General features: G+C 41.0%; 1 protein-coding gene across 1 annotated transcript in view; it reads left to right on the top strand.

The window, feature by feature from the left end:
* Positions 1-8,862: 8,862 nt before the first annotated feature.
* Positions 8,863-17,788, top strand: part of LOC115269684 (uncharacterized) — a 47,401-nt gene continuing 38,475 nt past the window's right edge. The window contains exons 1-2 of the mRNA XM_062857473.1: positions 8,863-8,878; positions 16,155-16,265. Of these exons, the coding sequence (XP_062713457.1) occupies positions 8,863-8,878; positions 16,155-16,265 (127 nt within the window). The remainder of the gene's footprint in view (positions 8,879-16,154; positions 16,266-17,788) is intronic.

The raw sequence follows: 17,788 nt of genomic DNA, 5'->3' as shown, positions 1-17,788 counted from the left end.
CAGGATCCTGATTACTTTGAGTTGGTGTCTTTGGCGCAAGTGTTCGGCTAGTTAAGAACATTCAGATGATAGGCCGTATGATTTGGAATTCTACCACTAGGTGGCGCTAGTGGGCATTCAAAGTTTTAATAACATTTATCCCAGGATCTTGATTATTTAGGAATATTTTCATCAAACTGTAACTTTTTATTGAGTGCCGCAAAAACTGTCAAATTGTGACTGCTAGTTCATCGACTAGTAAACTAGGTGTGATATAATTTTTGGCTTGATTGTTTAATTCTACACGAAGTTGGAGCGTTTCTAGTGAAACAATCCTAATTTTACTACCGTTAGTTGAACTACTATATTTTAGAGTCAAAAGAACCAAATTTAATGAAATTTTAAACATTCATGGCGAATGTATTGGTCTTTCATTATATTTGACTCGACTATAATACATATGTTCAAAACGGAAAAAAATCAGCTGATTGAACATAATTTTAGAGAATTTAATCATTTACAACACAGCGCAACCTTTTTTTTTTGTCTCAAAAGCAAACGTATGTGTCTCTGACAGATTTTGGGCCGCTGAATCCGAATCTGGGCTCAGATTTGCTCCAGCACGTCACAATTTTGAGCTGTAGCTCAATTCATAGGGCAAAATATGCGATTTTGGGCTTTTTTGACTGCAAGCCATTAAGGCGAAACTGGAAGCATTTTCTCATTTTTTTCGATTTTTGAATTTTTATTAAATAACGAAGCAATATTTTCAAAATCGGTTTTCGTACACATGTAGAGTACGGATCAAGGTATCTTCAGAATTTTTTTGAGGTCGAAAATGTGGAAATTTCAGTGGAAGATGAGCGTAAATGGACGCAGGTTCTGCGCGGCATGCCATCCCTGCCGCTTGATTCACAAGTCCACAGCTACAAATGCTCATAACCACTAGCGCCATCTATGTGTGGAATTTCTTTTTAAACGGCTTATCATCTGGAATCACTTGGCCTACGTAACAACTTTTCCGATGAATCCATATGTTGAGTCCTAGAATTACCCAACAACCAAAGATACCATCTGTTTAGGTGATCAGCATCCTGAGATATATGAAATGGAGCTGTCCATAAACTACGAAGACACAATTTTGGCAATCTCAGACCGCTCCCTCACCACCACCCATCCCCCTTCGAAGACTTTTCTGGAGCAGCATTTGGAAAGGATTCAAACAGTAAAATACAAGTGGAAGGAGGTCTGGTGCTTTTTTCGAAAATGTCTCCGAAAGGTCTACCAGCAGTACGACCACGCAAACGAACACCATTATCCGCAAGATCGATGTTTGCTCTTTCTGATAACGGTATTAGTTTGGTGTGTTGATGGGGGCTCAGGACGACTTGCGAAGTCATTGTTTACCAATGCTTGTATGCCCTTTTCAAATGTTGCTCCAGTTTTGTCCACACAAAATTTCCGAAATTAGTATGGTCCGTAGACTTTGGCCAGAAAATGGTTCGGATCGGTCCAGCATCAAAATGCGGCATTTATGATATCCTGACGAATGATAAACAGGAAAATAGTCTTAGTCCATATCTGAACCGGTAGTGTTTCGGAACCGGTTCCAAGTTTCCCGCCGGAAGTGGCCAAATATAAAAGTGTATCAAACCCACACATGCGACACATTAAACCGCGATATTTTCGATAACCTGATGAATGGTTAGCAGGAAAATAGTCTCAGACCCTATCTGAGCCGGTAGTGTTCTAGAACCGGTTTCGGCTGTCCCGCTGGAAGTGGCCAAATATAAAAATGAACCAAACTCATGCATGCAACGCATCAAATTGCGTCTTTGTCGATATCCTGATCAAATCGGTGCTCTTCCGTTAACCTGCCGAATGTTGTGCAAGTAAATAGCATCAGACCACTATATAGACTACCGGTAGTGCTCCAAAACCGGCTCCTGTTCCACCGGAAATGGTCAGGTGTAAAAAATATGACAATATGACAAAATGATCTGACGCTTGTGAAAAATGTCACACCCTAGCTTGTAATTATCGTATTCATATTGATCAGCCTTTGATGGTAGTGAAAGTGGTGAGCAGGCAACTAATAGGACTGATTTTGTTTGTAGAATAAATGCAATCATTAAGTTTCTCAATCCAATAATGGTTATTATCATTGGCGTAAATAGGGGGTGGCCAGAGGGGGCCTGGCCCCCTCTAGAATAATCCATTTCGAAAAAAAATCACGCAATTCAGGCGAAAAGTATTTTTTTAGTATAAAAATCTATATCGACACGTCAATGGAAATATGATGAATACTTGTTTGACGAGAAAGGCACTATCACCACTAGGTGGATTAATCTGGGTTTTTGTTTTGATCTTTTCTCTTTTTCATACACAGCAAAAACTGTTGAAATTTCAATGGCATGTAAATCACGAAGCATTGGAATTTACATTGATTGAAACACGAAAACAATTGAAAATTGAGTTAAAGTAACTGCACATATTTGGAACACGAAAATGCATACATAATTCATCATCTTCCTTAAGAATACATTTATTTGCATTTAATTTTCAATGAATGAAACCACCAATTTCAATCATCGTGTAAAATCAAATTCACCACCGCTAGTAGTAAAAAATGGCCGGCGCGTAGAAATCGTGTAAAAAAAACCCAAATTAATCCACCTAGTGGTGATAGTGCCTTTCTCGTCGAATATTTCCGATCTTTCCGTCGACGTAAGCCAAAATGTTCTGAATCCTGATACTTTATAAGAAAAGCAAGCATTTTTGAAGCCATCATTGAATTGACTCAAACAGTACACCTTTCAACACTAAATTTTGTTATGAGATGAGAAAAAAAACAGGGGTTTGGAGAATTTTTGAAAAATATTGAACCGGGCCTTCACAGTTCAAAACCGAAGTTTGTATGGAGAACTTGAGGTGTTCAATTGATAAGTGCATTAGAACGCGCTGTGCATATATTTAGGCGTTAGACAATAACGATACTAACCCAAATACCGAAAACGCCTAAAAATATGCACGGCACGTTTCAATGCACCCCAATGAACACCCCAAGTTCTCCATACAAACTTCGGTTTTGAACTGTGAAGACCCGATCCAATATTTTTCAAAAATTCTTTCACTATAACACTTCTAGGGTGCCAAACCCCTGTTATTTTTTTTCTCATCCCATAACACCAAATTTTGTAAAATTTTGTCGAGCAGTGTTTTTGATAGCACATAGTCCGACGTTATGTTCAACGTAAGAGCAGAGCAGAAATTTTATATTTTCCCATACAACGTTGACTCATCCTACTGTATGTTTACACCTCAGGAATATGAAATAGTGCGATTCGCTGAGATCGCTTCCGCACAGCATGCATTAATTTAATGCATTTATTTCATTGATTCCTTTATTATTTCGTAGTTCTGGCGAAGCACCAAACGCATGGTATGAGCCTATTTTTTAGCAAACCGTTCCTCCGGTTATTGAAAAAGTCTTGTTTTGATGTGCCACATGGTACAGTTGGTCACTTTCGATGTGGTACCCGGAACTAGTTCCGGAGAACTACCGGGTCTTCCAAATATAGTCTGAGGCTATCTCATTGCTAATGTTCATTAGGTTATCTAAACAACACGATTTATTTGATGTATCGCATGCATGGGTATGGATCACTTTTGCATTTTACCACTTCCTGTGGGACACCCAGAACCAGTTCCGGAATTGTACCGATTGTTCCTGATGTGGTCTTAGACTTAGTTTTCCTAAAAAGTCGCGAATTGATGTACCGCATGCATGAGTATGGTTCATTTTTGCATTTAGCCAGTTCCGGCGACACAGTCGAAACTTGTTCCGGAACACTACCGGTAGTCTTAAATATGGCCTGAGACTATTTTCTTGCTGACCGTTCTTCGCGTTATCGAAGAAGACGTTATTTAATATACTACGTGCATACGCTTGGTTCCAAATGACCACTTCCGGTGGGTCACCTGGAACCGGTTTCGGCACACTATTGGTTTTCCAAAGTATGGTCTATGATTTTTTTCTTGTTAACCGTTCATCAGGTTGCCTAAAAAGTCATTTAATGTGTCGCATTCATGGGTTGATTCTCCTTTGGCCATTTCCGGCGGGATACCCGGAACCGGTTCCGGATCACGACCGATTCAGATATGTTCTGAGAATATTTTCCTGCTTACTGTTCATAAGGTTATCGAAAAAGCCGCGGTTTGATATATCACATGCATGGGTTTAGTTCACTTTTATATTTGGCCACTTCCGGCGGGATACGTGGAACCGGTTCTAGATCACGGCCGGTTCAAATATGTTCTGAGAATATTTTCCTCCTTACTGTTCATCAGGATATCAAAAAAGCCACCATTTGATATGTCGCATGCTTGAGTTTGGTTAACTTTTATACCTGGCCGCTTCCAGCGGAGTATCTGGAACCAGTTCTGGAAGACTACCGGTTCCGATATGATCTGAGAATGTTTTCCTGCTTACTGTTGATCATGTTATCGAAAAAGCCGTGATTTGAAATGTCGCATGCATGGGTTCAGTTCACTTTTATGTTTGGCCATTTCCGGTGGGACACTCGGAACTGGTTCCGGAACACAACCGGTTCAGATATGGCCTGAGACCATTTTTCTGCCTAAAATTCATTAGGTTATTAAAAAATCCGCGGTTTTATATGTCGCATGCATGGGTTTTGTTCACTTTTATGTTTGGCCACTTCCGGCGGGACACCCGGAACCGGTTCCGGGACACTACCGGTTCAGATATGGTCTGAGACCATTTTCATCAGTGTTTGGACGAAAAAGTGATCAGTGAACCATTCGGCAGTTTTTCTTCCCTTCTGTTGGTTCTGTTTCAATTACCAAGCGGTGTATGTTCTCTCGTCGAGTCGCATGGTTCACGAAGGAACACAAAGAGGATACTCCGATATAAACAAGCTGCGGCGATGAGCGGGCATCGCTAAGTGTAACACTTACCGATGATCGCTCATCGTTGGCTTGGGGCAACTGTGAATAATCGTTATTTTCATCAGTATTTAATGCGTTTTCGCTTTAAAAACGTGAAATACTATTTAATTTAACTGTATTCATGACGTTGCAGGTTGTGTAGTCACAATTAAAAAAGAATTATGGCAATAAAATATTCTTACCGAATGCATCGCTTTCATTAGCGTCATCGAGCATCTTCTCTCTTGATTGCGCTCTCGTATCGAACCGGGCAAGAGAATGAACAGCATTTCGGGGAGCGTTCCCGAGCATGTTGGTTCATGAAATGTTACATTCGCGAATGTATCACTTGCTGAGCATGGACCATTCAGTGGTTCGCGATAAAAATCCACACACTGATTTTCATGGTTACCATTCATCAAGTTATCGAAAATGCCGTAGTTTGATGTGTCGCATGGATGGGTTTGTAGCGTTTTCATATTTGGCTCCTGCCTGGGGTACCCATCCGGAACACCTAAATGGCCATAACTGCGGAACGGCTGGACCGATTCGAACCATTTTCAATAGGAAACAATGAGACCAGATTCCGCGTCGAATGAACCGTTGGTCATTAAAATCGGGTGAGGTTTACTGGCAAAAAGTGATGTGAGATTATTTGTACACACACATACACACACACACATACACACATACACACACACAGACATCACTTCAATTCGTCGAGCTGAGTTGATTGGTATATGTGACTCGACCCTCCGGGCCTTCTATCAAAAAGTCATTTTTGGAGTGAACATATAGCCTTTCCAGTACACTTAGTGTACGAGGAAGGCAAAAAGCTGGTCCAAGATTTGACTATTCTTCGTTTTAGTGCTACGATTATATAGATTCAACGACCGCAGATCTGCAGGTAAGTTCAATTTGATAAGTTGGTCCAGAATGTGATACGCGAACTTAGCTACTGTGGTTGAAAATTAACAAACAGCCTGTGTTATTCCAGCTACCCGCAACGCAGCAGAGTGCCATCGTCGTCATCCTCGATAATCATCACCTCGGCGTGAAACTACGCAGTTATGCTAACTTGCTAACTTCCAGATTTCGTAAATAAGATAATAATTTTGTTAAAATGGAAAAAGCATTTCAATTCAATAAACTACTTTCAATGATTTTCGGCATGATCTACACTGGAAGACGGCTTGCGGTAATGACCAACATAAAAATGTTTTTAAATTTACCATGGCAAAACGTGATCATCGAGTCATAAACGCTTCTTGAGTGCGCTTTGTTTCCTCTCATATCAACCGGTTCGATAGCCCGGTGGTAGCGTGCGAGTCAGGTGAACTCAAGGTTCTTGGTTCGAATCCAATTGCCAACAGAAACTTTTTTTAATTGTTATTCGAGTCCATGGTAAAATTGAAAACATTAATCTGTTGAAATGAAACGAAAATCAGTCTGCACAAATTTAGTGGTGTTGTGTATTTATATTGACCCTCAGAATAGTAATTTCAACCGCAAGCCGTCTTTCAGTGTAGTATGTGTTTATGTTTCTGCTGCTTCCGATCGCCGGGAGAAGGAAAAACCTCTGAATCATAGGAACGATTGGGAATGGAACAAAACACAACACAAGTGGCGCGTGATATGGTTTATGTAAAAATAAACGTCATTTAAATTTACACGACCATCCTTTGGTTTGAGTTCATTTTAATTTTCAACGCGATGTATTTTTGAGTTTATTTTCATGCTAAAAATATGTGTATGAAAATAAACTTAAATTTACATTTTAATTCTAACTGTGTAGACAATCAATCGATTTCTTGTCATTTTGAATTTTTATATCTAGCTCCTTTGCTTTAGTTTTTTTTAGTGATTGTCTTCTATTTATTTATTCAACAATTTTTGCTCATTTGCTCCTACGTGCCGCGTACGCACCGAAAGCGCACATGCATAGTAGACATCTAGCACCATTTCTTGGTTCAACGGGCCAAGTACCTCTATCTACATACCACACAGCCAGAGAGTATCATAAATCGGTGAAATTAAATATGCATAAAATCGAATTGCCGCCATATATACTGTATCTGGCTGGTAGGTACCTACTTTGGATACTGGCTGCTCTGTTGGTTCAAGAGTAGATATGCGAAAGAAGAAAGTTACCGAACGCACTTAAGTCGGCACACAAAATAAATGCGGTCGGAGTTCATAAACATTTAATTGCACGTGCTAACAGAGCAAAAAAATCGGATGTCTGGTTCGAGCATTGTTTGAACATTGTAAATTTAGATGCACCGCTTTTATTAGCTCCAGTCTGAATTTTTGGTAGCCTAGTGAGCTAGTGAGCAACACCTTTGGATTAAAATTGGCATAGATTCTGAACAGATTTTAATCGGCTAAAGAGGATAAAGTCTCGGAGGATGGCTTACCCTTGGGCTTACCAGTCTTGACAAAAATAAAAATACTGCTATTTTATCTTGTCCGACGTTTCGGTCCGTTTGGGAACTTCTTCTGGGACTCTGGGAAAAGATTATTTATTAAATCAATTAGACAAAATTACAAAATTACAAACTTTTCAATTTTCACCGAATTTTACAGATTTTTCGTCCAGTGTCTTTCTGTGGAACGTCCAAATGTCGGTTCAGAGTTTCTGTTTTAAACTACACGTCAAAGATGAAAAGTCTTCTGGAGGATAGTAAAACGTATCGACGGGCAACAAAAGACCTGATGAACGTGTTCCAGAACCGGAACAACAACATCGTGAAACGACTCCAGGATCTCAAACTGGTGGACCCATATCACGCATCGAGGCTGAAGACTTACCGAGCAGTATGTCCTAAAATCTATGGCATGCCCAAGGCACACAAACCTGGCCTACCACTGAGACCTGTTGTACCGTGCATGACCGCATCGACGTACGAGCTCTCCAAATTCGTCGCGAAGGTGTTACAGAACTCTATCGTCAGCAAGTACAACATCAAGGACTCCTATTCCTTCTGCGATTACGTCAATTCGATCGAACTTCCGGAAAGATACATCCTTGTCTCGTTTGACGTGGTAGCACTTTTCCCGTCCATCCCCAAAAGCCTCATGAAGCAAAGCATCTTTAAACTCTGGGACGAGATCAAGTAAAACACGCTAATTTGTTCTGGGAAGCAGCAGACTTCTGTATAGATGCCAGCTATTTCATGTTCGAAGGACGTAGGTACTACAGGTACTCTTCGATATAACTTACAAAAATGTTTTCTCTTTGTGCGTTACATCGAAGTGTACGTTATATCGAAGCAGAGAAGAATTTAATATTTTCTATGTTAGTATTGATGTATTCGACGTGAAATTAATCTCAAATAATGATTTCGGTGATATTCACAAAACCAACAATGAATAACTTAAGTTTTGACGAAAAAGTAATTTCGTTTTTTGTGCTTCGATATAACGTACATTTTGCTTCGATATAACGTACACTATTTTCCCCCAAATTGTGCTAATTCTTTGTAACAAGGCTAATGCTGCAACAAAACATTGATTTGAGTGATTTCGTAGTTTATCTAAGATTTATTCGTAGGAAAAATAAAATTTTTCAATGTTGTACGTTATATCGAAGCAAAATGTACGTTATATCGAATTCGCTATATCGAGGGTACGCTATATCTAGGGTACGTTATATCGAAGAATACCTGTACCAGCAAATCTTCGGTACCGCAATGGGAAACCCACTTCCGCTGATTACTGCGGAGTACGTGATGGAAGACCTTCTCGATAATGCCGTTGCCGCCAACGCTGTCGTGATCCCGTTCCTGAAAAAATACATCGGTGACCTGTTTCTAGCACTTCCACTCGAAAAGGTTGAAGATGTTCTCAACGAAAGGGAGGAAAACAGCAGACTACCGTTCCTCGATACGATATGCTGCTGGTACACCAAGAGAACCGCACAATAAAAACGGAATGGCAATTGCGTCGGGTAGGTTTTTCTGAACTACTACTCAGGACATCCAATGAGCATGAAGATGAAGGTCGCCTTCAATTTTGCAAAACGTGTGCCCCGGTTCTCGACAAATCGGACCAATGGAACACCTATGGAAATGAGTAGCAATTCCCAAATGTGGTTCTATAATATTTCCCGGATTCCCCATTTCCCGGAGAGACAATTTCCGGAATAACCCATTTCCCGGAAAACCATTTTTCGGAATGCTCCATTTCCCGGAAAGGCAATTCTAGGAAAACCTGAGAAAATATATTAGAATCTTTAAACATAATCTGTTTTTACCTATCTTACACCCATAAGAAAGGTGTAAATATCGCTCGAAAAACCGACTTTTGATCCGAGGCCCGGAGGGCCGAGTCTCATATACCAATGAACTCAGCTCGACGAACTGATCAAATGTCTGTATGTGTGTGTGTAGGTGTGTATGTGTGTGTGTGTGTGAGTGTGTGTGTATGTGCGTTACAAAAAAAAGTCACGCACGTTTCTCAGCCGTCTGTCAACCGATTTGAGCTCTCTTGGAAGCAAATGAAAGCTACTACATCCTAGTAGAACGCTATTGATTTTTTTCCGATTGGTCGTTTGGTTACCGATATATCTCTCGAAGAGTACTTATGAGTCATACATCTAAACTTTTGAAGATTTTTGGTCAAGTGTATCATAATAAATATCTCAGCCGTCTGTCAACCGATTTCGGTTCTCCTGGCTCCAAATGAAAGCTACAACATTCTAGTAGAATCCTATACAATTTCATTAGGATTGGACATTTGGTTACCGAGATATGTTTCAAAGAGTATTTACTTGGGAGAAATACATGTTAACTCTTTGAGAGATTTTTGATCAAGGGTACCATAATAAATATCTCAGCTAACTGTCAACCGATTTGGGTTCTCTTAGCACCAAATGAAAGCTGCAATATCCAAGGAAAAGGCCCCGAAATTTATTTCGATTCGACATTTGATTACTGAGATATCTTACGAAGAGTATTTCAATAAATTATTATTTTTTTTATTATTATATTCACTTGTTATCTTGCATGAGTTTTTGACCATTATATGGGAAATTATTTTTCAATAAATAATGCTGACCTCATATATAGTGTATACTATAGCAGGTTATTGTTTTCAACAAAATTATAAATAACAAATTACAAATAAACAGGAATTCTATGAAAACTAACAATATGTTAAATGAAAGCTTTGAATTAAAATATTGTGGGAAAATGCAAGAACCAGACAGCCACAATAACTAGCTAATGCCAAAACTGATTAACTTAGTAGATATATCATTTTTGTCCTTTCTACACCATAACCATGAATACCAAGTACTTCGGAGCTAATTTAATCGACTGATTAAGAGATATTAGACAAAGTGTATCTCGGTGATTTTCTTATCCATTTATTAATCGATTCAAGATCTTTTGGCAGTTAATAAAAGATACAATATTCCAGAATATGTAAGCTATTTTTTAAACATTCCATACAAGATTCTAGGAAGTGTCTGGCATTTCTGGTAGTTAAGCCCATAGTCCATGATGATATTTTGGAAACCAATCCTCTAGATGCCAAATCCATCATATTTTCCAGAACTTTTAGTCAATAGCACGATATAAATATGTTAAATACAAATAATACAACAATAATTTCAATAAATGTTCTGTTCACCATAAGTGGATTAAATCGGGTTTTAGTGAAATGTTTGCTGCATACTCTAGCATTCGATGATGGTTGTTTTGCACTTCGTAACACTCTTTTCCATTCTTTGTAGCGATGTTTATCCTTCGGAAAAGTGTGTAAATGAACACTGTTTCCAACTCGCAATTTGCATCCAACGACGGAACAGATACGATTGCTTCGTTGTACAAAACAATCTTTAAAATAAGAATGATCCTCCAGCTGTGCGGAAGCAGCTGTTACATTCGGAATTCGCCTTCGAGGACATTTCACCAAGCGCTGTACACGTAAACTGGGTATTGCGTGGGGCCTCAGATAATATGATTTCACTGAAAGAAAAAAAACATTGACCATTAGTCACATGAACTAAACATACATTCTTGTTCTTATATATTAGTTCCTACATGTAACGAAGTCAGTTGGTTGAAAGTGTTTTGGACAAATCCTCAATACCGCTGTGGCTTCAGTTTCCGGTAAATGTAGAGCTTTTTTCCATTGCTTATGGGAGCGCAGGTTCTTCCATGCGGGAAACGGTAGAAGAGATCTCAGCATTTTACTTTTGCATGTAGGAATACAGCAATACCCGTTCTGCCTTACAAACGGGGGCTTATCCGGTAAACATCTTGATGGGGCCACGGTGTCCTTCACTTTCCGGCGTGAGTCTATAATATCAACAGCATTCTGTCATAATTCTCGGAATTTGGCGCTGATATGTGATACTTACATGTGATAAAATCACTATCCCGAAAGTGTGCTTTGCATATTTTTTCGTCTCGTTCTCCACCTAGTTCCATGAAAACGCACCACTTCTTACTTTGTTGCTTTTAGCAGGAACCGGAAAAAATAAAGTAGCTGATCCTGATCCGCTTCGATTTTTACACCCCGGAACAACACATTTCCGTGAATCCATCGCGGCTGATTAAGGCTGGAATGAGAACAACAATTTAGTCCTAAAAAACACCAAAATACGGAGAAATCACTACCGGTTGACTGCTCAGTAGTTTTCCTACCCAATTCCTGCAATTGGGTTTTTAAATTTGGAAAAATGTATTGATTTTTTGATTTTATACGAAAGGGCACCTTTTTCTGAGCCACTATGATTTTTTTTCAGATTTTAAGAATTTTTTTTTGGTACCTTATATTTGATTTAATTGCGATCACAAATCGCGAGCCACTCGTACCTATCTTCAGCACAGCATAAAATTTCATCTCACTGGCGGGTCCATATATTCATCCCAACCGTATGTACAGCAAATCACCAACCACATTCTCGTTTTCTCAGCGTAGAGCATTCTGCTTGCACTCACCAACACACTTCCTTTCCCTAGCAGGAGTTTCATTGTGATTGTTTTTCTTTCTCGCAAAGGAGAAGTCACAACAATGTGCGGCGCGACGAATTGTCTATGCTCGCTCCCCACGTTTTGCACTCGCATACATTCACAGCTGATTGGCCAGTGCTGCCGAACTGGATGATAGTTCGTAAAGCTTGAGCGGTAGCAGCATGTTTAGATGAAAACCAAACCAAATATTTTGAAAGAAATGGCGTTGGAGATGTTAACCCTTATATGGCCGGCAGGGTACCCGGGTACCCAGCACCCATTTAAAATTCACGGTGTAGAAAAAAGCAAAAAGTTTGCCGGCCACATAACGGTTAAATCAAGAAACGACCATATTCTGATTGAAAAAACATCGTATTTGTAGTGACCAAATCTCATTCAATTAACTACTTGTTTCTTGATGTCTGGCACCGCTGTGATGCTTGCTTTGGTGCTTCGGCAGAGATGTGCGCCGCGGTTAAAACATCACTTTGGGTCGTCGGTGGCGTCGGCGTTAAAAATGAGATTTCAATATTTCGCTCTTTTACATCTCATATAGCGAAACATTTTAACAAATTATACTTTGCATATGAGAATGTAAATACACTAAACCCTCAATTTATGCATGCTATTTTTATGCACTTTTTAATTTATGTACCTTTTATATGACCTGCATAAATTGAGGGAAAGCTACTCAGAACCAATATTGTGCATAAGAATATTTAATAATGACGGTAACAATTGCAACGGCGGCTAAAGGGTGTTTATAAGGATGAGCAAATGGAAGTCACAGGGGAGTTTCAGGGGCTTCCAAGGGGTTTCCGCGGGGTACCAGGAGATCTCCGGGGGGTTTTCGGGGGTCTGAGGGGGTTTTCGAAAGCATTGCAGAGAGTTTCAGAGGATTTTCGACGGGGTTTGGAGGCGTTACAGGTACGTTTTCGGGGGTTCCTGAGGATCTCACGTGCGTTAAATGGGGTGCAAGTGGGATTCGGAGGCGTTTCAGAGCTTTTCAGGGAGTTTCAGAGCTTTTTTTTGCGGGATTCAGAGGCCTTACGGAGGCGTTTTCGGGGGTTTCGGAGCGTCTTATTAAGAGGAATTTTGAGGTTTGGGATTCAGAGGCGTTACAGAAGCGTTACGGAGGAGATTTCGGGGGTTTCGGAGCGTCGCAGGTGCGTTACATGGGGTCCGAGGGGGTTTTAGGGGGATTTTCGAGGCATTTCGAAAAATTTCAGAGCATTTTCGGCGGGATTCAGAGGCGTTACGGAAGCGTTACGGAGGAGTTTTCGGGGATTTCGGAGCGTCTCAGGTGCGTTACATGGGGTCCGAGGGAGTTTAAGGGAGAAACAAACCCCTGAAACGTCCCTGAACCCCCTGGAACCCCCTTTTCTGGGTTCTCTGGGAACTTTATGGAAACCCCCTTAGCCCCACCTCAAATGTACACGAGCAAGACCTGTTCTCACGAACTAGATTCCCTCATTAAAGCCCAAACTTAATTTATGCACAAATTCCTCTCATTTTATGCCTTTTTAAAATTATACACCCCCAGCCATGTGCATAAATTGAGGTTTTAGTGTAGTAACTTGTAATTGCGCACTCGTATATAGTGCGCCAGACAATTAAACGTTCCATAATAAATAAATAAAAATCCATAAGGGGTCGTCCTCAAATTACGTAACGCTCTTGGGGGAGGGGAGAAGTATGGCCAAGCGTTACGGCTCATACAAAAAATTTTGGATTTCCATACAAAAAAGCGTTACGGAGGGGGAGGGGGGTCGCAAAAAAATATCAATTTTAGCGTTACGCAATAAACGCTGCCTAAATAATTCTTAAGTTATGGCATGAATTGAATTATTAGAACCTGAATTAAGGGGCCCAGATGCAAAGGGGTGTAAGTGCCATTTTGTCGATTTTGAGCTGAGCATATAAAAAAATTCTTCAGATTTCAAACTTTCAGGAACTTTTTTAAGATTATTTTTACGATGATTAAAAAAACTTATAATAAATCGGAGAAAAATTGGGTTGATTTTGAAATTCCTCACATTTTGTATGGAATGAAAAATTGGTGAAAAATTTTAAACCTAATTTACTCGAAAGTTGGTTTTTGTCACTTACACCCTTTTGCTTCTAACCCCCTCAATTATAAACGAACGTCGTTATGACGTCACGCGGGGAAAAGCATGCATGCTTTTTACACCTTGTGTGAAGAATATGATTTTTTTCTAGGATTTTTTTTATGATGATATGTAAGTGACTAAAAAGTAACTAAAATCTCAACAGGATCATTGAACGAAATATTTTGTTTATTCGGCAATGAATGACAATAATGACATGCATTCATTTTGGGAGCGTTTAAACTTAAATCGATTATTTTCTGAAGATTATTGAGGAAATTCTAAGTTCGGCGGCATGATGAGTTTTAAGCTGGCGGCGTGCTGGAAAATCAAAACATCCGGCGGCGTGAAGTAATAAATCTCGACGGCGCACATCTCTAGTCTTTGAGACAAAATGAGATAAATATAGGTACTAGGCCGAAGAAGGGGGCTTTTACCCTATATTGTTCTACTTTTTAAAGTATGACTATTAAACTCAATAAATTAAACTTACATGAACAATAAAATTATACACCCCATAATAATAATTCTGCTATTCTGCTATTCTGCTATTATCAACGCATCCCCTGGCTTTCGCCCATCTGCGTTGTCTTTTCACTAGGCAATACGTCTACCAATTGATGTTTATGGGCTTGCCGGACCAAGTCATGTAGCTAAGCCAAACACCCCACCTACAACTGTTGGGTAGGCACCATTGTCCCGCCCACTGGTCTTTTACAGCTAGTTGTAGGTGCATGTGTGCGTGTAAGTATTGGAGTGTGTGTGTCAGTGTTGGTGTATTGTAGGCGCCAACTCGTTCTAATCCACTCTGATAGCTAACACCCTATTGAACCATTACCCTTAAATTTGGCAATCTATGAAATAGAATGAGTTAAACGCCTGTAGAAAACAGTCAGTTAAATCAAACAAGGAATAATAGTATTAAAGCGAAGATACAACGAAGCAACGCCCCGAACCTCGAGAGCACAAACCCCAAGAACCAAATGACAGGCAGCGCCGATAAGTCGATCGACTGGCCACCATCAGTGAATAACCAATCGAGTAAACCCCCCAGCACAAACTGCCACCAGCTCTCCCGACCTGCGCCCAACAAATCCGAGGCACAGCCCAGCCTTAGCTTCACCTTAAAACCAAAATCTAGATTACAGAGCACAATACTTCCCAAGTAACCACACAGCTCGAGCCGCAAATCACGCACAACACGGCACAAATAAGACAAACACTACCACGCCCGTACAACCGAACCCGACCTAGAGTAGAGAAGGGTCTCTTTCCACTCCAACCCGGACTCAACTGCACCCACAGGGCAGCGCACCTCACCCACACCGCACTCATTCATGCATCACTGTCCGAGCCGCACGGTCACCTGGGTTGAGTCTATCTGCATGACCTCGCCCAGCCCGTAACGCAGAGTTTAAGTCCCTCTCTTGCATTACAAAGTACTCCCTCTTCCCAAAAATCTGTGCGTGGTATAAATGAGATCTTAAGGCTGAAGAAATCGTCACCAATACAACCGCCAACACTGAGCACTCAATGATGTCGGCCTTATCAACGACGACCCCCTCAGTCCCAAACCCAATTATCCCACACTACCCAAGTAACCACCCTGCTGAAACCGTAAGCACCACACACACAAAGCACACACACACCGACACGCATCACCCCACACAAACCACCAAGGCCGAACAAAAGCGGAAAGCGGTGCCACCACTGCTGAATCACGAGTTTTTCAGTATAATTCAGCAATCGTAGATCCATTCTTCGACCCTACTCAGCCCTAACGGTCCATAGCAATGCCTGTCAATATATGCGCCTCACACATGCAACCCCTACACCCTAACAGTATGGTCACTTGGGTATCCCTGGGTTTTGACATGATGGTCAGGGATCACAGCCATCAAAACGTTCCACACTTTATCAGGGCTTACGACCTGTAGACATGATGATTTCTCAATAGTTTCAAGCTCTTTCGGACCTTCCGCTATTGGAGACCATCATGGCTAGCGGTGTTTTATACACCCCATAATAATAATAATAATAATAATAATAATAATAATAATAATAATAATAATAATAATAATAATGATAATGAAACTTATACAATGTATCAACAAGTTGTCATTTTCTTCTAACCAATGGTCCTTCTCCGTTTCAGATTCCAACTGGGCACTACCGCTAGCGCTGGCAACCAACCTACACATCCCCTACCGGATCGTTCTGGGAGGCGACGAGCTCAAGCTACCCGAGCGTGACATCAACGGACGGGGTGAGTGGTTTTTATTTGCATTCCTCGCGAAGGTCAACCTACTCCCAAGGCAAAACAAACCATTCCTATTTTATATTATTATTTTTTCTCCACATCCACGCGCACGCCTTCGGGGAGGAAGCGTGCCACTAATTGGGGATTGCGGCTCCTTTCGAGGAAAAAAATCATCGAATAGATTTATTTGTGGAAATTCGGCTGATAAAAAAAATACAGCTCCATACCAATTAAACAGAAATGCGGCATCGGATACAGAATTCTGCAAAAGTTTCGATTTCATCGCGCCCCAGGCCGGAGGAGAGACTAAAATTTTTGACAGTTTTTCATTTCGTCGTAAATCCCGCGCCGCTCGGTATGAACCAATTTCACACTTCATTAAGTGTATGATCGGTCTCGTCTCCATCAACGACTGACTGACCGAGGCGAGGAAAACCTACCGAAAAAAAGTATGAAAATGTTAATATTCGATTTATCCGAAAGTCATTAGGGCTCGGACGAACAAACTGCTGCCGGGTCGGGTGAATGATGGACGAAGCGTGAACGATTCAGAAATTATTACTCCAACTCAACGCTCTATGGGAAGAGAGTTGTTCAAGCGGAACAATAATTGTGCCTCGGGAAACTGCAAACCGACTTTTCAATGGAAGCTGAACTTTTGTCTTCGCTGTGGTTTGACATCCCAACTGGGATAATCTGCTTAGCGGGTTAGAATTTACTCACAGAACAAAGTTATCAATTGCTTGCCAACTCATCATTTTTTGCAGCCTTTGGAAGGAACGAAAAATCATACAGACTTTTTATTAAAACCAGAAATCTTTAACACCATTTATACAGGTTTTCCAAGATACAAAAATTCTTCAGACTTAGAGTAGCACTATGATCCACGTGTTCTGGGGATATATAGCAGTTAACCAAACAGGGAATCTCATTGCAGTACGCCAGAATTGTGCTCCACGCAGCGGTGTCTTCTCCAATCTTCTGCAGCATCTGGAGGTTTTTCTCGAACCCGCCGATTAGGATGCTCAAGCCGTCGTAACTTTCGCGTTTCATGCCTTCCACGGCGAAAAGAGCATCGAGGTGTGCCTTCACTATGAGTTTTTTGTTCTCGTAGCGGGATTCCAGCGCCTTCCAAGCCACGCTGTAGTTTGCAGCTGAAAGCTCCACAGACTCGATCTCCTGCAACGCTTCTCCGGAAAGAGCTGACTTCAAGTAGCTAAACCTGTCCATGTCGTTGAGCTGCTTGTTCTCATGGATCAGGCTGTAAAAGCTGTCTCGAAACGGGACCCACTCCTTAATCCTCCCACCAAACGACGGAAGGCGAATCTCTGGTAGCTTCATCTTTGAAAAAGAGGATTCCGACCGATCACCAGGTTGACCGATTCCGGACGTCGTCGCGATTGGTGGTGGGGGAGCTCGCTTCGATGTGAGACTGGCCTTTAAGCGAAAATACCGCTCCTCGAACTCGGTAAGCGTCGCCAGGTTGGCCTTTTCGCGCACTTGGACATCCTTGTCGTCCTCATCCTCAG

The sequence above is a fragment of the Aedes albopictus genome, chromosome 3 (assembly GCF_035046485.1).
Source record: "Aedes albopictus strain Foshan chromosome 3, AalbF5, whole genome shotgun sequence".
Taxonomy (NCBI): Eukaryota; Metazoa; Arthropoda; class Insecta; order Diptera; family Culicidae; genus Aedes; species Aedes albopictus.
This window is presented reverse-complemented; position numbering and strand designations above follow the sequence as displayed.